Source organism: Kryptolebias marmoratus, linkage group LG4 (genome assembly GCF_001649575.2).
Source record: "Kryptolebias marmoratus isolate JLee-2015 linkage group LG4, ASM164957v2, whole genome shotgun sequence".
Taxonomy (NCBI): Eukaryota; Metazoa; Chordata; class Actinopteri; order Cyprinodontiformes; family Rivulidae; genus Kryptolebias; species Kryptolebias marmoratus.
The window spans coordinates 17547097-17566904 of NC_051433.1; the positions used below are offsets into that span (position 1 = coordinate 17547097).

The 19808-nt window shown below is 35.6% G+C and overlaps 1 protein-coding gene across 2 annotated transcripts in view; it reads right to left on the reverse strand.

Annotated features, from left to right (window-relative positions):
• The window catches only part of cpne5b (copine Vb), a 132075-nt gene that overhangs the window by 43249 nt on the left and 69018 nt on the right, over positions 1 to 19808 (reverse strand). For both annotated transcript variants that reach the window (XM_025010189.2, XM_025010188.2), the window contains one exon: positions 1479 to 1542. In XM_025010189.2, coding sequence (XP_024865957.2) covers positions 1479 to 1542 — 64 coding nt within the window. The remainder of the gene's footprint in view (positions 1 to 1478; positions 1543 to 19808) is intronic.

The following is a 19808-nucleotide window of genomic DNA, read 5'->3' on the forward strand; positions in this document are numbered from 1 at the left end:
TAACCAAAAAATGACTATTTTTTTGAAAGTATTAAACAACAAGTTTGCTTAGTAAAATATGAATGTAGTGGCTCTTTAAACAATCACAATCTCTACATTTTTACACTTTTCAGATTCATTGAACGCACATAAAAGGGTTCTGAAGATTACCTCAGTTAAACTTTTCCCTCCTACAGCTCCAGCACGTCAACATCCAAACAGAAATTACCAGACTGAGGCAGCTCACTTCTAATTCATCTTGAGCCATGATCCAACAAAACTGTCCTCTTTTTTCATTTACAGGACTCGTGGGTAAACAGATAAATAAAGCTTTAAGCCTCAAATCATTATTTGTTCAATATCTTCCCACAGATTACTGTTGCAACATTTGAATAAGCCAGCAGCTGTGTCTAATCTTTCTTCTTCTCTTTAATTAGTCTGATTTCCATGTAAAACCAGCAAACTATTGATTCAAACCTCACATGACACTGTAGAAGTCTCCATGTTGTGTTTTCACGAAGCTTGATGCAATAAATACCAAATACATTTTTGAAACATAACATAATAGTATTTACTAGTGCTTTTTTCCATGTCAAGTCTTGTGTAGAGTAAAATTGCTGCTGCAAAACCCCTTTCAGTCAATTGTGCACCCTTTTAAGAGTTTTTTTAGTTTCCAATAAAACACAGCAGACAGCAAAACTAAATCAAGACTTCAAAAGGAAGGGGGGACTCATAAAACTATTCAATTTATGTGTCCAAGTAGAACATATCAAACACAGAGAAATCTAGTTTAGTGAATTGTGTGGTGCAACTTTTGGAGACCATCTAAGTAAAACAAATTAACAAATATTAGGTAGATCTGTGTAATGCATAAGTGTATTTTCAGCTAATGACACTCAGATAAAGTTATCTACGCTAACATTTGTTAAAACAAAAATTCAGAAGGTTTATTTTCACTACTTATAAAAATTTGTAACTTAGTCTCTGAAATGTTTGAAGAAACTGTTTGGGGGGGAAATAAAGTGTAGTGTTCATAAAAGGTCTTATTTTACTTTGGGTATGTCCTACATATGGACATTTTTATGTAAGCTCCTAAAATGGAAAAGCATTAATATTATTTCAATAAAACAATTCAAAATATGTACAAATTATTTTAAACAATATTGCTCAAATAAAAGGGGACAATGTGTTATTTATGCTGTTACCATACCATTATTTTTAAATATAAAGTATCCCATGAAAATTGGACACTGTCCTTTTGCATAAGTAGACAACTAACCTGACTAAAAACTACAAATGACATTAGGAGTCTGGTTTTAAAAAGATCGGCAGAACCAACATGTGATTATTTTCAGTCTAAATGATGTGTTAACTCTCTTATAAATGATTGTCAGGCTTCTATTGATCCTTCTGAATATCAGTTTTTTATTCAAACTTTGCTTCCAAATGTTTGTTTTCCAACATGTATTTGATACAGGAGATTATTACAGTTTACTCACTCGACAGTTGCTTAGTTCTTCTGCACTCAGGATGATTGTGCCGCATTTCTTCCCAGGGATCCCTCTGTGTGGAGAAATATAAAAATAATTTAATAGAAATCAAAAACATATTTTTTTATCCAGCATTTGCTCTCAGCTGATCAATAAAGTCTGCTGTGAAAATGAACTAAACCTGTCTTGCTGCTTCAGACTGTCAAAGATAATGTTTGTATTTACATGAAAAATAACTGATAAGACAGAACATTTCATTTCTGTCCTTTTACCTATTTTATACTATTTTATATACCCCATTTGGATCTGTTTAAACCACAATACCAACACTGTGCCAGTGTCTCACTCACAGCTCTCTGCAGCTGAATGAACAGTGTGCAGGCTGAGAGAAATCAATTGTGGGGGGAAAATAACCTGCTATCACAATGTAGCACTGTCAGCTGTGTCCACAATGTTGATATAGTTTTCACTATTTATTTATTTATTTTTGAAAAAAAGGCCAAAAAGGGTCAGAAAAATCCACAACAAAGAAAGCCAGAGAATAACAGAAGCACGAGACATGCAGGCCAAGATCGTATATTTGTACACAAAATTTTTAAATGTACACACAAATATACAAGTACAAAAACTGAACACTAAATATCTGCCACTCAGATAAACATACTGCAGAGTTTAGGTTTTACAATGTGAAAAATTGCCACTGTTTAACTAAAAAGAAAAAAGATTTAAAAAAAAAACTAAATGAATGCTAAAAACATAAGGCGTGTATCAACTCAATCTAATATTTGTCATAAAGAATAATATATTAATAATTTCTAAATAAATGATACATTAAGATTAAGGGATTACTTTTTCAAACAACATGCCAGACATCCTTTTCTGTCTTGCATTAGATCTGGTGGCTCCGGTTCAATTTTTCTCCTCAGCCAAACCCTTGCAGCTTTGGTCAGTTTGTACCCAAGCTTTTTCAGATATGACATGTATTTTATGCACCATGACTGAGCAACTGCTGGAAATTAAAACTCATCTCATTAGCTTCATCCACCCAGCCATCACTTAAGACTCGTATTTTAGTCATCAAAGACTCTTGGCAAAGGGTGGACACATTCTGATTAACTCAGTGTGGTGTGGCATTGAGCGCTGCAATCACCACTTGCTGCTTTGGTTAGCAAAGGAACAACAGTGTTCCAGTTTTACCCATTTTAAAGTCCAAAAATCTAATGAAATATAATATAATTAACATAATATAAAATATAATATAATATAATATAATATGACATTATATTAAGATAAAAAAGTGTTTTTTAGAAAATGCCTTTTAAAATTTAATTTTGACAGAAAAAAACAGCTGCGTGTAAATGTAATGTGTGGTGTAATCTTATCTTTTCCACCATTTGAAAAAAAGTACAAGTACAAAAAGGCATTGCATAGCAGATATCGGCAGCCAAGAAAGCAAATAAGATGTAATCTAGAGAAACTACCAGGAATTTAGTTTTTACACCAGTTTAAGTCAAATGAAAGAAATACCTCCTCATAATATTTACCTTTCAGCAGCAATTTTCTAACCAATTGACAGTTTCGTCTTGATGGTTTCAGGTTTTTACACAACATGCTAAGGTCAAAAGAGTGGCTGTAGCGTTCTCCAGCTGTGTAGGAAAGTGATTTTAGCTCCACTATCAGGTCTGAGTGTTTTAAGACGTACATGGAGACCTTTGATCCACACAGTGAAAGGCTTGGATCGATCCTCAGGTGGGAAAACCATCCTGGTCACAGAAATGACTGAGGCATGAAACAGTCACAGGGTTTCTTCTTATCACCGAAACTTTTACACACACACACACACACATCCTCAGTCATTGAACGCCTTTTTAGCCACAGGCTTTCTAAGGCCAATATCTATCCTTCTCCACTTATTATTTTTTTCTTCACCTCTTGTTACTCAATCAATGCTCCCCCCCAGAAATAGAACATTGAATAATTAAAATCAACAGACCAATGAGTTTAGGTTACACAAGTGGTGGTGTGCTGTGCTTACAAGCTGTGGTTACACAATAGATGCAGAGCAAAGCCACTATACCAACAAAAGCTCACAGAACGAGGCTTCAACCTGAACTCACTTTTCTGGTCATTAAACATTTGAAAATATTTGCTAATGCTTTGCACATATCACACATGAGGAGCTATTAGATGACCACTATTTGTGCTTGCATGTGACCATGAAAATCTATGTACATAACTATAATGCAAATATAATGACTATTTACAACAGGTAAGGCATATATTTTTCTTTTCCTTTCCATAGAACCCAATTTCGAGAGATTATTCTGGAAAAGGCTTGTTTGAATGACATAAAATTTTAAAATGCAAAAGGAAATTAAATGAAAGTAATTCAAATTGCTGTTCACCTGCGTGGGTGCGATCTAGCTTCTTTATTTGTGCTTGTATGCAGATATACAGATAACATAATATACCAGTATTCAAAGGCCCATACATTTTATTTGTTGCTGCAGAGAAAGAAATTTCTGACATAAATTAGTTTGTGGTGTTGTAAGACCCAAATGCAGACACTCTGGATGCAAAATCCCAATGAAGTAAGCCTTTAATAACTTCAACCAAGGCAATAACTGCAACAAAGAAAGGTACCTAAAGTGAGTTTCTAACAAGAGAAGCATCTGACACTAAACTGGACTGCTTATAGAGATAAGGACAATCAGTAAATAACAACAGTTGTGCTGATTAAGAAAGGGAAATAAGTGAGGAGGCAAATAACAGAAACAACTAAAAACTGTAGTAAAACAACAAAACCCAATAATATATAATTAAAAACTTCTAAACAAATTTAAAAAGAAACCTTCAAAACCATGAAAATTTTGAGGCCTTAATCTGACTTAATCTGGTTTACTGTGACGTTTAGTAAATAGAATCCATCACTTATATTAACACATTATTTCTGTTAAATGTCATGTGAGTTCATGATGTTTGGTAAGTTGTTGTTTCAATAAAAACTTTGCGAGAGCTGGGAAAGTAAGGGCCTGGCTTTGTGTGAGAGGGGCTTCATCTACATTTCAGTTTTCAGATCAAGCGAAGAGTCTTGACAGTGTAACTTTTAACTTTTATCAAATAAAACATGACATATTTCCAACTTGGCTTCTGTTTACTAAACATTCAGCTTTACTTTCTGAAATTGTTTATTTTAATCTGTGTATAAGTCTTTACAGCCTTACAAAATCTAATTTTCAAATGTAATATAATGATTCTCTTTTTTACAGTAAAGTACATAGAAAGGAAAATGGCTCAAGTAGTGAAAACCTGCTATCTGTTTCCTGCTGTGTAAAAGCCCTTTTTTGCCTGTGCCTATTAAAACCCTGCGTGTCCCATTCATTAGGAATAATTGGAAGAGTGAAATGAAATGATCAAATCAGAACTCATTTTCAGACTTGCTAATGATTTTCTGGCATTTTTCCTCCCCTAGAATGAGGAATAGAGTCCTCAACACATTACGTCTATCTTAAAACAGTCTAATAAATAGGCTGTTTGTGAGTTAGAAAGTTCTTTATGCAAAACCTTTTAATGGAAAAAAAATATATAGACATTCTTTTTCTGTCCTTTAATCAGCAACACAGAGAAGCCATGCACACATGAAAAATGTAACCTACCCATTAAAAAATTGCTTCAAAGGCCGACAGGTTGCACTTGGAGTGGAGGACTGCGTATTTATAGGGTTTACTTGCGCACACATTAATAGAAAGAGAAATGATATTTCAGGTCTGAAGCTGAACAAGATGCCAAGAAATGAAAGCATAGAAATAGGATCACACATATACCATTTTTATTCAGTGATGAGAACCTGTATTTACAGAAATCCAGAGGGAGTCACAGACTTGAGCTAATTAACAAAGATGCTATGAATAGCACAGATATAAATACAGTATATTCATTTCTGAGTTTTGTGCGAAGCTATAGGAAGAAAAAATGAGAAAACTTCAGGAATAGGATCAACAGACAAGCTAATCTCTTTTTTTCCTGTCTAGATAACAATCTCTGCATATATCTTTTTCTTCATGATTATTTTAGTCTCATACGGCAAAATAACTCATTGTTAACCAACTCTTTTATTGAGTCTTTTGGTGCAGCACGTTTCCACACAGTAAAAGACGAAACATGCAATTATTTGTACATTTTAGTATCGCAAGATTTCAGTTATTTATTTAAAAAAATAATAATTCTAATTATAGTTTTTCACATTTTGCCAAAACCTTTGAAGTTGTGTGAACAAGGCACAATGTTAAACAATAATAAACGTATAAAGGTTTTTGTGACTTTTCCTTAATCAAACATGAGATTTTACGATAGCACAAAAAAAAGTAGCTGGAAGCACAGAAGCTTGTCCGAAGTCAAAGAACACTGAACACGATCAGAGCTCCTGAGAGTAAAAGTGAGCTGCAGGCCCTACAGAGGATTCCTCTGCCAAACAATAGGTCCTTATTGATTCAGTCAGAGTAACAGGTGGGCCGAGAGCTTGGAAAAAATACAAGAAAAATGAGAAGTCTGACCTAAATGAGACAGCCAAGAAAAGGTAAAGAAAAAAAATGGTGTTTAAGCCTTTCACAATTTGGACATGTAACATCAAAGTTTTATCATTCTATGAATACAATGCTCTTAGCATAAACCAAGTGATTTGCTGTCCTAATTCAACTCAGACAACAGATTATTAAAAAGTACAAGTCAGGGGATGGACACAAAAGGCCCTAAACATCCCCAGGAGTTCTGTTAAATCCATCGTCACAAAATGAAAGGGAATATGGGATGTGTATAAATCTACCAAGAGCAGGCCGTCCATGAAGAAGGAGAATATTGAGAGAGGCCACCAAGACACCTGTGAGCTCTGTGAAGGTGTTCCAAGCTTCAGCAAGTGAGATGGAAAAGAGCTACAACTGTTGCCTGGGTTCTTCTAGATGAAAATGATTAGGGGGTAAAAATGATCCCATGGTGCTTCTAGTACAAATAAATGTCAAAAATCATACCTAATATTTTAGCTAAGCCTCTAAAACAATATTTTCTGATCATTTGGAGGGGGTTAAATGGTACATTTATTATTTTATGACTTTATATAGAGTACACTTCACACTCAGTCCTTCAAAATAAAACATAACTGTTCTTTAACTTCACATATGGTTTTACAATTTGACTTTCATTAGTTAGATTATTGAGACAAGCACATGACAGTGGTCATGTGTACCTTAATATTAAAAAACATCTGACTTTACAAGGCTCCATCATCACCTTCAGATGATTTTATGAAAGTTTTCTCACAATAATTACCTTCCAGTAGATGGTTTCTGCTCCTTTCTAGATAAGAAATAATGCCAATTATGAATAAAAAGGACGATTCATTCATGTTCCTGTCACCTTGTCCAACAGAGTAAGAATGTCATTTTAATCGGAAAACAATTTTCTTTAGTCACACTGCATAATTTGAGATAAAATCAAAAATAAATAACATTTTATTATTTCAGTAAATTGAGTCCTATGTTTTAAAGGATCTGTGCGGCTAGAGAACAAATAAGGATGAGACAGGAGAGGCTTCAACATCCTTATAGACCAACATCTGCTCCACACCCCCTTTCAAATGAGACATGTGCATTGCATGAAGATTGCTCAAAAACTAAGGCAGCCTCATTGCAGGAGCTGACATCTTTTCCATTCCCTAAAGGCTCCGAATTTCTTCTCACCGTCAGAGAGAACCATCTGGAGACAGATGCTCATTTATATTTATGTCCTGAATTGCCTCTTTGTGCTGTAAAAGAAAAAGATTCTGTTGTTCATGTAGACTGCCACACATGTTAAAATCTCTTACTTGGAAAATCCATTCTTGCACATTTCTGTGAAGTGAAAAGGTACCCAAACACAATTAAAAAAGTTAGCACAAGTCCTATAAGTTGCAAACAGAATGCAGTGATTTCTAAGATGCAGCAGAGTTTGGGTTTGTTTCACTGCCAACACCCACCTACAGGTCACCTAATCCATCCCAACCTGCAGCTCTGAACAAAAACTGAGATGAAGACAAATGAGACGCAGAGCATTTAGCCTTTTATAGTGACTGTACAAACCTTCAAGTCACAAACAGCAAGCTGTGACTGAGCTGAGTAGGAGGCGGGAGCTAAAGCACCTCAGGAGGACCCTTTAGGGAGCCTGTCAGAGATGCTGATTACTGGCTACTCTAACAGCACATACTCATCCATTTATAATGCTATTGGCTTTTAGAATTCCCATAATTGGAATTTATGGAAACTTTACATTTCCATAATACAAGATTATAATAGTTGAAAGGGCGGGGAAAGTTGGACTTTTGCTGGTATTGAAACTGCTGGTTAATGGTGGACTATAACAAGCCACCACAGAAGCTTTATTTTACAAATACTTTTCCTGACCAAATCCTCCAAACTAATGAAAAAAATAAACACTTGATGATTATGAGATTTTATTGTGTAACAAATCATTTTGTTGCAGTTATAGCGAGCATTGACAAAATTATAAACAACAGTATAGTGCTGAAAGTTAAAGCGATGGTTCAAATAATCTGAAATGGGGTTCGGCAAAAGGGTTATGAACAATTAATATTTTACCTGTTGGAGATAGCTCTTTGGACAATCTCAGTTTGGAGAGATAGCTTAATTCATACTGAACTGATGAGCTCACAGCTAGTCTGAGTGGACTTTCTTAAAAACTACTCCAGTCTTAAAAACTTCATAGCTGTTCCTGAGAACATTTTTATTATAGACCTTCAATTTGCTGTCAGTTCATCTTCACACATATATTCACATGGACTTGTATGATTATTTGCAATTAAAAATAGCACCAGCAGCAGCTAGCTGTAGCATTTCTGGTGCAGCCCGGACCACTTCTGACAAGAATATCATGATATTTCTATTGGAACAACTGTAATGCAAACCTGTTGGTGTTGATTGTCCTGAACAGTACACAGGGATGCAAACTCATGCAAGAACTTGATGAAAAGAAAGATTTTAATGAATAAAACAAAAAACTCAAGAATTATGAAGGGAACCGGCAGAGACACAAATAAAATGACAGATTGATGAGAAAGAGCAGACCAGGAGTGGTAAGATAAGTGGAGACAGCTGAGACTAATGAATATGAGAAGAAGGTGAATGATGAACAGACGGCAGGACTGACAGACAAACTAAACACAAGAAATCAAATAAAAAATTAACAAGGAAGTCTAAAAGGAAAAAACACAAAGAACTACAAGACAAAATCAACTTCAAATTCACAAAACCAAACACAAAAACTCCAGGATCATGACAGTTGGCAGTGTAAAGGTTTCTAAAATAGAATTTGTGTAATTGTTATGAAAGTTTTAAAATTGGAGTTTGAAATTTTACTATTTTGTTTTTGGTTCAACTCAGACTACCAAATAGAACATGAGTCCGAGCAGAGTTAAACTGAAGTTGTTCAAAGAGATATCTACAACAGGTAAGATATTAGGTGTTCACATTCATTCCACAGAAGAGATCTGAACTACTGCTCTGTATTATGGTAACAAATAAGACACTGACCAGAAAAATGGGACACCAAACCTAGAAGTTTTAGCAAAAAATAAAATAGGATGGCTTTGATTTGTGCTTCTGACCAGAAACTTAGCACAAGTGTGCACACAAGCAGAAAAATAACAACAAAAGTGCTTTTTTGTATGTCTTTTCAGTGCACCTGAATGTGGTTAAAGTGTGGCTGACTCAACTCATCTTTTGTCATCAGATCATTTCAGGATCGCCTGCAGGTCTGAACCCTGCCTGATTCCACAGACTTAGGAGTCAAAGCACACCAGTAGATAAATGTAAGTGGGAAGCTCAACATTTTCAAAGACTCCAAAAGAAAGAAAAAAAAGTCACAGTAAGTTTCAGGTAGAAATGCTGAAATAGATTTTTTTTTTCTTTTTCATTTGATGTTGTGGTGCATCCATAAAACATGAAATTTGGGGTATGAATTTTTCACTAACTATTTAGGAGGCATGGCTTCAAAGAAGTGTTGAGAGTGTGTGGATCCAACTTCCAAACTTAAGTGAATGCAGATTAAAAGTAATAAAGTGTGACATGTAAAGATGACACCAATAGTCTAGTGGAAGCGTGTGGATCTAGTTGCAGAAGCCCTCAGAGGCAGTGTCAGTGTTAAAAACACAACCTATCATCAGTTTTTTATTTTATTATTATTTTGGTTCACACTAGTGCAGTATGCCTGAAGGAGGAACCTTCATAACAGATGATTTTAAAAAGTGCCACTGTTCAGCAATGCCGAAAGGGTGTGTGTGTTTGTGTGTTTTACAAAGAAGAAAGTGAAGATAATGGATTGGTAGCAGAAAAATCTAATTAAATGCAAAATTTGAATTTTATCACTGACCTTCAATTGGGATTGTTAATTACAGCCATCATTCTTCCATTTTCTTAATCAATTGCTGAGTAGGGTTAAGTTTGGAAAGAATAGTTCTTATATTTAAATAAAAAACTGAATTTTTAGAAGATTTTTTTAGGAATTTACCTATTCCACAAAATCTGTCTCTAGATTTATACAGCATATTAGTATGAAGCATCGTATAATGATATTGCACATGTCACCGCACTGACACTGAGAATAATAAACATTCTTCCTCCTCTGGCTTGGTTTTTGTTTTTGCAGAATGGACTGAATTTGAGTCCAAGCCAGCTTCCCAGAGGGAAAAGGAGTGCTCTGCAGCACCAATTACCCATTAGCTTTCCAAATAGAGTATTTGAAATCACAGACAATCCAATATTGCCTGGTGAAAAAAAGCATTACAAGTATTAGATGGATTTCCCCACAAAATCCTTTGACAACATTCACCATAGGAGGACAAACATCTCTGACAAAATGAACATTGTTGATGGTCAGAGGAGATTCTGTGGATTACACCGTTTCAGTGATCACTTTCTTCATCGCTGCATTATAAACTGAATCTTGCTTTGGTGTGTCCGGGGATGAGGGATGTTTCTTCCACATCACCAGCTTTGTAACCTTTAAAACGGAGCGTGAGCACAACAGTTCAAACAAACAGCAAAGTGCCTCGAAGCGCAATCTCTCTAATACAATTACCATCTTTACCAACTCTGCCAAAGGGGAAAAGAGAAACACTATTTTATTGCTATAAGGACACAGAGCCCACCTGAGACATCCACCTCCTCAATTACCCACTGCTGATTCTACAAAGCCTCAGCCGTTCGGGACCTCATTTGACTTTATTACAACAGCCACCGGAGGAATGGTGTCATTAATCAAATAGCGGCAAAGAGTGAGCAGCCACCCAGGAAAGCAGAGAAATGAACTGCAGAAGCTGCAGCAGTCTCTGTTCTGCTTCAGCCTGAGAGAGACAGTGTGTGAGCCAGCATCCATCAGTGGGCCTCATTCATAGCTGGAAACAAAGACAGACTGAAAACAAAGGCTGAGCAAATTAATGTTCAAAAGACATAAAGATACACTTTAGTAATAATAATGCAGGCACATATAAGTCTGTAGGGTTAGGAAGAGACAGTATGGGAGACATCTAAGTCCCAACTCCTTGTTATAATGTCTTCAATGTCAAACCTGCACCACAGGTTACTGTTAAATAAAGATCTACTACCGGACTCATGTTGCTTAGATTGAAAGAAAACTGTTGTTTAAGGCTATTGGCCAGAATAAGTATTTATATTCATATAAATGATCTATGCATACAGGTTTTGTAGAAGTTTGATCACAACCATTTCACCGTCAAATGAACTTTTAAACAAATACTTTTGTTTACAATATGCCCTAATTTTTATTTTTATTTTTTACTGAGGTGACAAAAACAATCAACCAAATTCTAACCTCTAATACATCTAAAGTATTATAAAATTATATCAACTTTACTACTGTTAGCATTTTTCATTCTATGCATTTTTAAAGCACATACCTGTTTCTATAAGGATCTAAAACTAACTTGCCATAAAATACATGTCTAACTTTATGGCTTTAGAGTAATACTATAGATGTGGTGTTGTGACCAGCAGGAGCAAACAAAAATAAATAATAATATAGTAATCAGAGGTAAATATGCTTGATTAATGTGTCCTATAATCCAGTTTACTGCTATTGTTGAAGTTCTATACAAATTCTTTTAACTTCATAAAGAAGAGCGTATGAACAAGTATTGGCAAATTAAATTGTGAAAGCGAGCCAACTGAGAAGAAGCCCTGTGAAAAGAGGTCGACTCTCAGATGAGAACACATTTCAACAAGCTTGACAAATTTCATTAGTCTTTTTTTTCTCTGAATGCTTTTTTTGGTTATAGCCTCAATCACAAAAGGTGAGAGGGGGGAGGAAGCCATTTTTCTGTTTCTGTTAGGAAACAAATGGCACCACAGGCAGTTAGTATTGAAACAACGGCAGCCAATCTATGTAATGCTTTGTTTTCCATCAACGGTGCTAAGTTCACTAATTCGTTTTGGGGGGAGGATCAATGCTATTTGCCAAAATAGCCCCATCCAAATGTTTAAAAAGCTGTGCTTACTACAAGAGAAGTGTGTCACATAAATCGGCTGAACTCCAGCCCAACAACCATGCTGCCATTGATGGAATAATGCACTGTAACCAGATAGCACCGTTAACCTTTCACAGAGTACCTGAGTTTGTTCGTTTAATACCAGAAAGCCTCATTTGTCATTTTGACTTAAAGCTGCAATTGAATTCCCAAAGACAGAAAATTGTTTTTCCTAACAGATGGCTCAGCTTGGACTTCAAGAGACTTGATCAACTACTGCCTGCTGGAACAGGAAATGGAGTGTTGCACTGATATATTAGACACAAGGTTGTCAATAGTGAGTGATTTCTCATATAGACATCACCTTTCCTAAAGCAAAGTACCAGTGTGAGGAAAGACTATTTGTCATTTATTGTGAATTCAGGAGCTGCTTTTAGCCAGTAAGAGCACAGTCAGCGTTTAGACAGATGAGAGTTGGGTAAAACAACAAAAAAAGAAATGGAATCATACTTTTCATGAGATATAAATAAAATACTGGCCAGTTAAGATTGGAGTCACAACAAAAAGGTACAATGTGCCTCATTTTTTGTGGTGCATTAGCAACCCTATATACAAGTCATGATTTGTGAATGCCAATTCCTTACAGTATTTTTGTATTGTAAACTTTTATTTCAGGTTTTCTTTCATTACACATCAAAGAGGCTGACAAATTGATTGAAGTCTAAGTCATTAACGTAGTTAAATAATCCTGTTTAAAGCATTTCAAAGTGGATGTTGGTGTTTTTTGTGCTTGGCAAACCTTCAGACTCTTGGACCTGTTACTCGTAAGTCAATCCTGGAACGTATACAGTATATTATCTCGACAGCACGAGCAGCAACACATCCAATCAAATGCCTGTCACTTTTAGTTCAGAGTAGTGCCATTTACAATCTAAGCACCTGTTTACTGCACCGTGGAAAGCCGGAGGGATACAGATACTGTCAGCATTTCTGCTCACACTGACATCTGCCAAGAAGCTGCAGGGCTTTATAAACTAAACGGGTAACATCTACATGATTGTTTTGAATGTTTTCTAAATTTAATAAAGTGCACATTTGTTTGAGTATGAATGCTACTAACAAATGTATATATTCAAATGACCATTGTGAGAGATGCTTTTTTTTTCTGTTGTAATAAAACCACATTTGGAGATGTTTAAAAGTTTAATTTGCTTTAGATTTCCACAAGTACCTCAGTCCAGGGCTTGTGCCTACTTAAACTTTAAAAGCTATTTTGCATCATGCTGAATGTGACACAGAACAGCTCCATTAAAGCTGGAGTGACAGCAGGGCTGAACAGATCAATTCTGTGCTGTAAAGCCCTTTACTTTCTCAAACAAGGGTATAGAGAAAACAAGTGTACAGCAGAGGGTTACCTTTTAACAAAAGGGAATGGAAAGTTAACACTAAAATGCTGCATTATGACACATGAAGCAACAAAAGTGTTGACACACGGGTCATTAAATAAGCAAGCTGCATAGCTGATGCCAGGAAAGACCAATCGGATCTGATCAAATGCAAATCCCTATCTGTCATTAGGGTTTGATGGGATAAACCAAAAATAATAACAAAAATGGATGTTCCTACAAACAGAAGGAAAGTCCAGAATTCTTCATCCTTGGAATCAATGTTCTGGTGTCAAAATGTGAAAAATTAATTGTTCTTGTTGCCAGCTACAACAGCAAAATGGACATTTACACCAATGAGCTTGTTGGTAGTAGGTGTGTGTGTGTGTGTGTGTTTGTGTGTGTCATCATGTCACAATGAACAATACATTGTGCCTGCCATTTGAATCCCACAAGAAAATAGGGTCTATCAAGAAATCTAATTACTGTACCTCTGCTGCCCTGACCATGTTTTTAAATATAAAGTAGTTTACTACTTTAACAGATTTCACACTCTTGAGCAGCTTTGATTAGTGCATAAATTATTTTTTCTTGGATGTGAACATGTATAATGCTATTACTCAATGGTGTTTTTAATGTGTCTGTAACGTTTGTTTCTCATGAGATTAAAGCCAAAATCTATAAACAATGTATGGTTTAGGCTGCCTTATATACTTACCAGAATAAGCAACCTGAGGTTTTCAGAGATTTATAGAAAAACTCATGTTACAAACATGCAGTCAAACAATGTACATTAACATTTGCTCAACTACTACCTCTGCCAGTACTGAAAATGTATTGTTTTTCTAATGTTGTGCTTTTTCATTTAAAAATAATTTCTTTGTGAGGGCAAATATTTGACAATAATTTGACAGATATGAGCAAGTATTTAATCATCTCATGCATTTAACTGTGAACCACAACAAAGTGTTTTTTTTCTATTAGCAGAAGAAAACAAACTGTGCTCTGTTGTTATTGAGGTTACTTGTTTTAAATGAGGGTATAATTAATGTTTTGCATTGAGGTAAATGAGTCAAATTCGAGGGCAAGACAACAAATTAAAGCAAGCAGCCAGAATAAAAACTCCTATTATTCCTGCTATAGATCAAGTTGAATAGTAAAATACAAAAAACATTAGGACAATGATTTTTCTTTATGATATTTTTCAGTTTCTATTTCAAATAGTCAAGAACCATTTATAAACCATTTATAAATATACACAGAATACACATTCAGGAGCTGATTTTTAAAGTAAATCAGGAGATAAATTACATGCAAATCACTGCTGTCTTTCACTCATGTGGATATAAACTTATCTACTGAACACAAGCAATTTATATGCCTAAAGCCAGAAGCAGTGCAGAAGCAAATATTCAGTGGGGGCAGGCTTTATCTCATAAATATTAAATCACCTAGCTGGCAGTGAGTGTGCTGCCTCAAACTCAGTGTCTAACACGTGCATTTATGTACCGAATGTGTCTGGCAAAAATCTCTATAGACAGACTGTGTTTCATTTGATTATGCACAAAATGATCACTCATGAAGAAAGTTTCCATCTTATCCATATGGTCAACTAATTACAGTATACTGCTGCTACTGACTAAGCAGAACAAACAGACCCAACTGGTGATAGAGAAAAAGCAAGGTGGCATCTGCATTGAGTTGTTGTGACACAAGTATCCGATTCTATAAAGTCTGCGGTTTGAATTCTGTTTGCTTTGTCTTGGTTTGGTTTTGTTCATTTTGCCATGCTCTTTGTTTGTAGTTTTGTTGTTATTGTTGTTGCTTTAAGGAGGGTTTTTATTGCTCTTAGCCTCCGTTTTCCTTCTACACCAGAGGCAGGTACTATAAAGCAAGTTCAACATATCCAAGGTCTCTTCAGGTGATCTGGCTTAATTAACCCTGACAACAATGATCACTCTTAATGGTTCTACAAAGTTGGCTATCCTCTCAATAGTTTTGTTTATTTATTTTTTAATTCTGCATATGTGTGCAATTATGTGTCTTGGGTATCTTGGAATTGGAAGAAGAGCTGGCAAAAATAGCCTTACATAAAAAACCACGGGAATGAAGCAGGTTTTTCACATGAACATGTACAAAATGTTTTTAAAAATCACCTGGGATACAGGAGCAAAACATGTTTTCTCACATATGTTACTTCATAATGTAATGTGTTTTACACGTGAAAATGTTATTTCCACTTATGAAGTTTTTATTCTGTAAGGGTACCTAAAATAACTTCTGGTAAATGCATAAATTCATAAACTTATCAGTGTCAATGCCACATCATTGAAGCACGAGTAGATGTGACATTTAACAGTGTGCATTTAATTAAAATATGTGCCCCCTGTTACTGAGACATGAGGGAAATTTTTTACTTTATTCTTTCAGTAGAAATCCCTGCGGTTTTAAATGCTCTTTTCTCTGAAGACAGACAGAAGATGGATACATTCAATTCAGTGAGTGGGCTTGTAGTTAATAGGTTTGTGCTATCAACCTAACACTAAAATGTTGCATAAAAGCATTTTATTTGATCCGTGACCTGTTTTTAAAACACTTTACAAGTACCGTGTGAATATAAACATAAAGATACAGACAAAACATGATGCCTTTTCAAGAGTGTGATGAGTTCTGCAATCTATTTAGTTATAAATGGCAGGGAATTGTTTTCTATTCCAAGGACAATAAAAAAAAAAATACAATAGCTACTAATCTTTAGCAGTTACAGGAACAAAATTTAGAGAAATATGCTTCTGTTTTAGGTTGCAATATCTTTCATAAGCCTCTTCATTCATCCACTTGCTCATTTTTTATATCAGCTTTGTTCAGGGTTGTGTGAAGGAACTTGAACCTCTCTAAGTGGTCGGTCAATGAATAAAAGATGCTGTACACCTGGACATGTCCCCACATGACCATCATGGAGACACACAAGACAGATAAGCATACATGGACACACTTCCTCCTGAGGTGAATTCAGAACCACCAGAAAGTAAACATGTATTTTACTAGACTGTAGGGATCTGAATGACCCAGAGAAAAGCCACCCATCCATGGAAAGAACATCTTCACAAAAAGTCCAGGCTGACATTCAGACAAGAAGCCTTCTTCTTAACAGACAACAGTGCCTCATGAAGGTGCTTCAAAGTAAAATGTAAAAGTGTAATTAAGGGGGAGACAGAATGGAAACAAGAATCTCTCACAGTTTACACACCAATAAAAATAGTTATTTGTTCATTGCTTGGTTCACAGGCAGTTGTTTTATACGGCGTTTTATCTCAAAACTGAACTTGCCTCAGAGCAGGTTGTGCATCCAGAATAAGCTGCCCTGGTGATAGACTAGGTAAGAAGTAAACCAGCTTTGCAATACAAAAAACTCCAAACTGAACCTAAAGTTAATTTATTAAAGGTTTCAGGTCCTGGTCTTTTTAATTTCCACACCATTTATTGATCTCCCTCTGTGTATATATCCCCACATTTTCAGTTAATTCTTTTAGAATCACTGTAGCATGTTTTTACTATTTCAAATAAAACTAATTAAATAAAATAATTTTAATTTATTCACTTGTTTCTTGAGCCTGGTCTGTATTTTGGTCCTCAAGAAAAACACAACAATCTAAACAGAATAAACTGAGTACGTTTTGTAGGAACAGACAGAGATTAAACCATGACAGGTTGGCACTAAGAACAAATGGCTGTAAAGCAGGACACAGAGGTATAAAAGTGTCTCAGGGACACCTAACACAAGGGAGAGATGACTAAAAAGAAAAAATGCATGGCTCATACCAGACTCGAGTGTGAAATAAACGACAAAATGCAAAGCAGCCATGAAGCAAAGCTACAAAACAAAACAGAATGTAGATGAAAAGTTGGTTGAAGTGCAGAACAACAGAGTATGAAATAAAAGAGCGGAATGGAACCAAATACCATGCTATGTTTTGGTGATAAAGGCCTGTAGTGCCTGGGAGAAGATGGAGAAAAAACACCTGCTGTCCATAAAAATATGGGAGTAATACAATAAAATGCTTATCAGCTTGGCCTGCTGTGGTCAAAAGCAAGTTGTTAAAGACTGGGTCTTACCTTTTGATTGTATTAAATTGTATTTAGATTAGTTATTTGTTTTGCTTTACATTGTGGAATATCTTTGCATTGTTTAAACATTTTCCTTACTGATGTTAGTTCTTGCTTCAGGTTGATGATCCTGCAGGGGTAAACCCTCTCTGGAGAGCACATTTCCATGGTGATCAGCACCCCTGAACTATCTGCTTCATTTCACCTGGCTCCGTGAACACAAGCTGCTCTGGGCACCACAGCCGTCACTTTTCATCATAGCATCAAAGACTTCTCCGTTGGCGCAGGAGCTGGAGGGGTTAGTGGAAATATATTTTCCTCCTCCTTCCTTTCCTTCTTTATGGAGAAGACACTGTTTTTTGCACTTCAAAGATTGACATGAATGTGATTGAAGAAACAATGGACAGCTTGTGGAAACTGCATCTTTGTACTTGTATATCATTTTGGGAGAAAATTACTAAATGCAAATTTAAAGAATTATCTTGTGCACTCATTTACAACAGGAGTGGCCTCCCTCTAACACGAATAATTAAATTCACAGAAATCTGATGCTGTTCTGTAAAAGAGGGCAAAGTTTTTCTAATACCTCATTAAATTAGTGTTAAATGGTCCATCTGCTTTGTCATTCAACCTTTACTGTTGCACAAAATAATCAGATTTCTTGAGCATTAATTTAGTGAAGGCTTGAGTTTACAGCAGTAAAAAAAAGGCAGAGAGGGAACAAAACCAAAGCTAATTTCTGCTATCCCAAAATAACTCAAGTCTCAAACGTTTCACAAATGTTATTTTATAAACCTTAACACCACTGCCAGTTTCATATCACACAATTATTTGTTTAGAATTTTATGTTTTTTTATCCAGGGTTTTCTCTAGGTACTTCGATTTGCCTCCCACAGCCCCAAAATGTGCACATTAGGTTAATTGGTTCCTATAAACTGTCCCCAGGTATGAGTTGAGCTTGAATGGTGGTCTGTTACGTTTGTCTCTTTTTGGCCCTGTGATCAAGCGGAAAAGAAAATGGATGTATCTTCTTTTTTATGGTGAAAACCAAATTCGCAGTCAGTTACCAATGCTGATCAATGTAAAACAGATATTGCAAAACAGAAAGTGTTAGGTGTACCAGGGTAACTGTAATAGAAATGCAAAGTGTTATGCATTGCTTTGGCATTACAATAACTCTCTGCCAGGTTGTGCTTAACATGTTTCACAAGAAATGTTTGGTAATGGACCAGGTAAAAAACATATTAATTTTAAAAAATATTAAATGTTCAAGCAATCGTGTTTTATATGAATGCTATAGCTGTTCCAAAAACCTCCATAAAACCTTAGAGACTAAAGCTGTTTTGGAATTATACAATGGCAGTAATCTATTTTGATCTTGGCCTCGCTCTGTTAAGCCTACGCTTTTAGCCACTGAGGTGTTGTGCGGGCTGATGAATACACCACTTGTGCTAAAACTTAGTTCTTGTGTTTCCAAAATACCAAATCCAAACATATTCCATGCAATGAAGATCATAATGTTTTCTTACTTGCCAGCATGTATATCAAAAGTCCCTACACCCCCCTAATAATTGTCCATAAACAAGTAATATTTGTCATACACTTCCAAAGAATCCAACTACAGAAAATCCTAATTGTACCTTCAAGCTAACATCAGCTAAGTTAACAACTTTTATTCAAAGCACAAACCTGTGAGGGTGGAAAAAAGGTTTCCTGTTTAAACATATTCATTCACCTTAACGCTAATTTCTGGTTTCTTACAAGCTGCAGAAACACAGCGTAAAGGGCTTTTGTCATCAGGTCATTTTTATTCTAATCTGTAAATTTCTAAACTGTAGCTTTTCTTATGGTTGATAAGCACATTGCAGTATGTTTATTTTGGGGGGCTTTTTGCCCATCATGTCAACATAACAACCAACTTGTCAGAGGTGCTGCATTTGCTGGGCTTTTGATAGAAATTTTCTGCAGGCTAAATTTAAATTAGTGGGTTTTTTTAAAATATTGATAGAAAAGTAAGTCTGAAAGCCATGAGGCTTTTAAATTTATTTCTTATAGTCTTTTTTAACTGATTTTTAATATTCTTTTAACTTTTTACTAGAGGCAATTTATCGGATTTGTAATGAATATTATTTTGTGATCTGACCAGGGGTGGAAATTAGCCCCCGCCACCCGCCAAATGCGGGTAAATATTTGAAGTGGCGGGTGAATTTGATCAACACACACGCCACTGTGGCGGGTTGGCAATTTGAACAGAAAATGTGTTATTTGTCCTCTTGACATATAGGGGACAGTAATGTGCTCGAGTTGCTGCTGTTACGT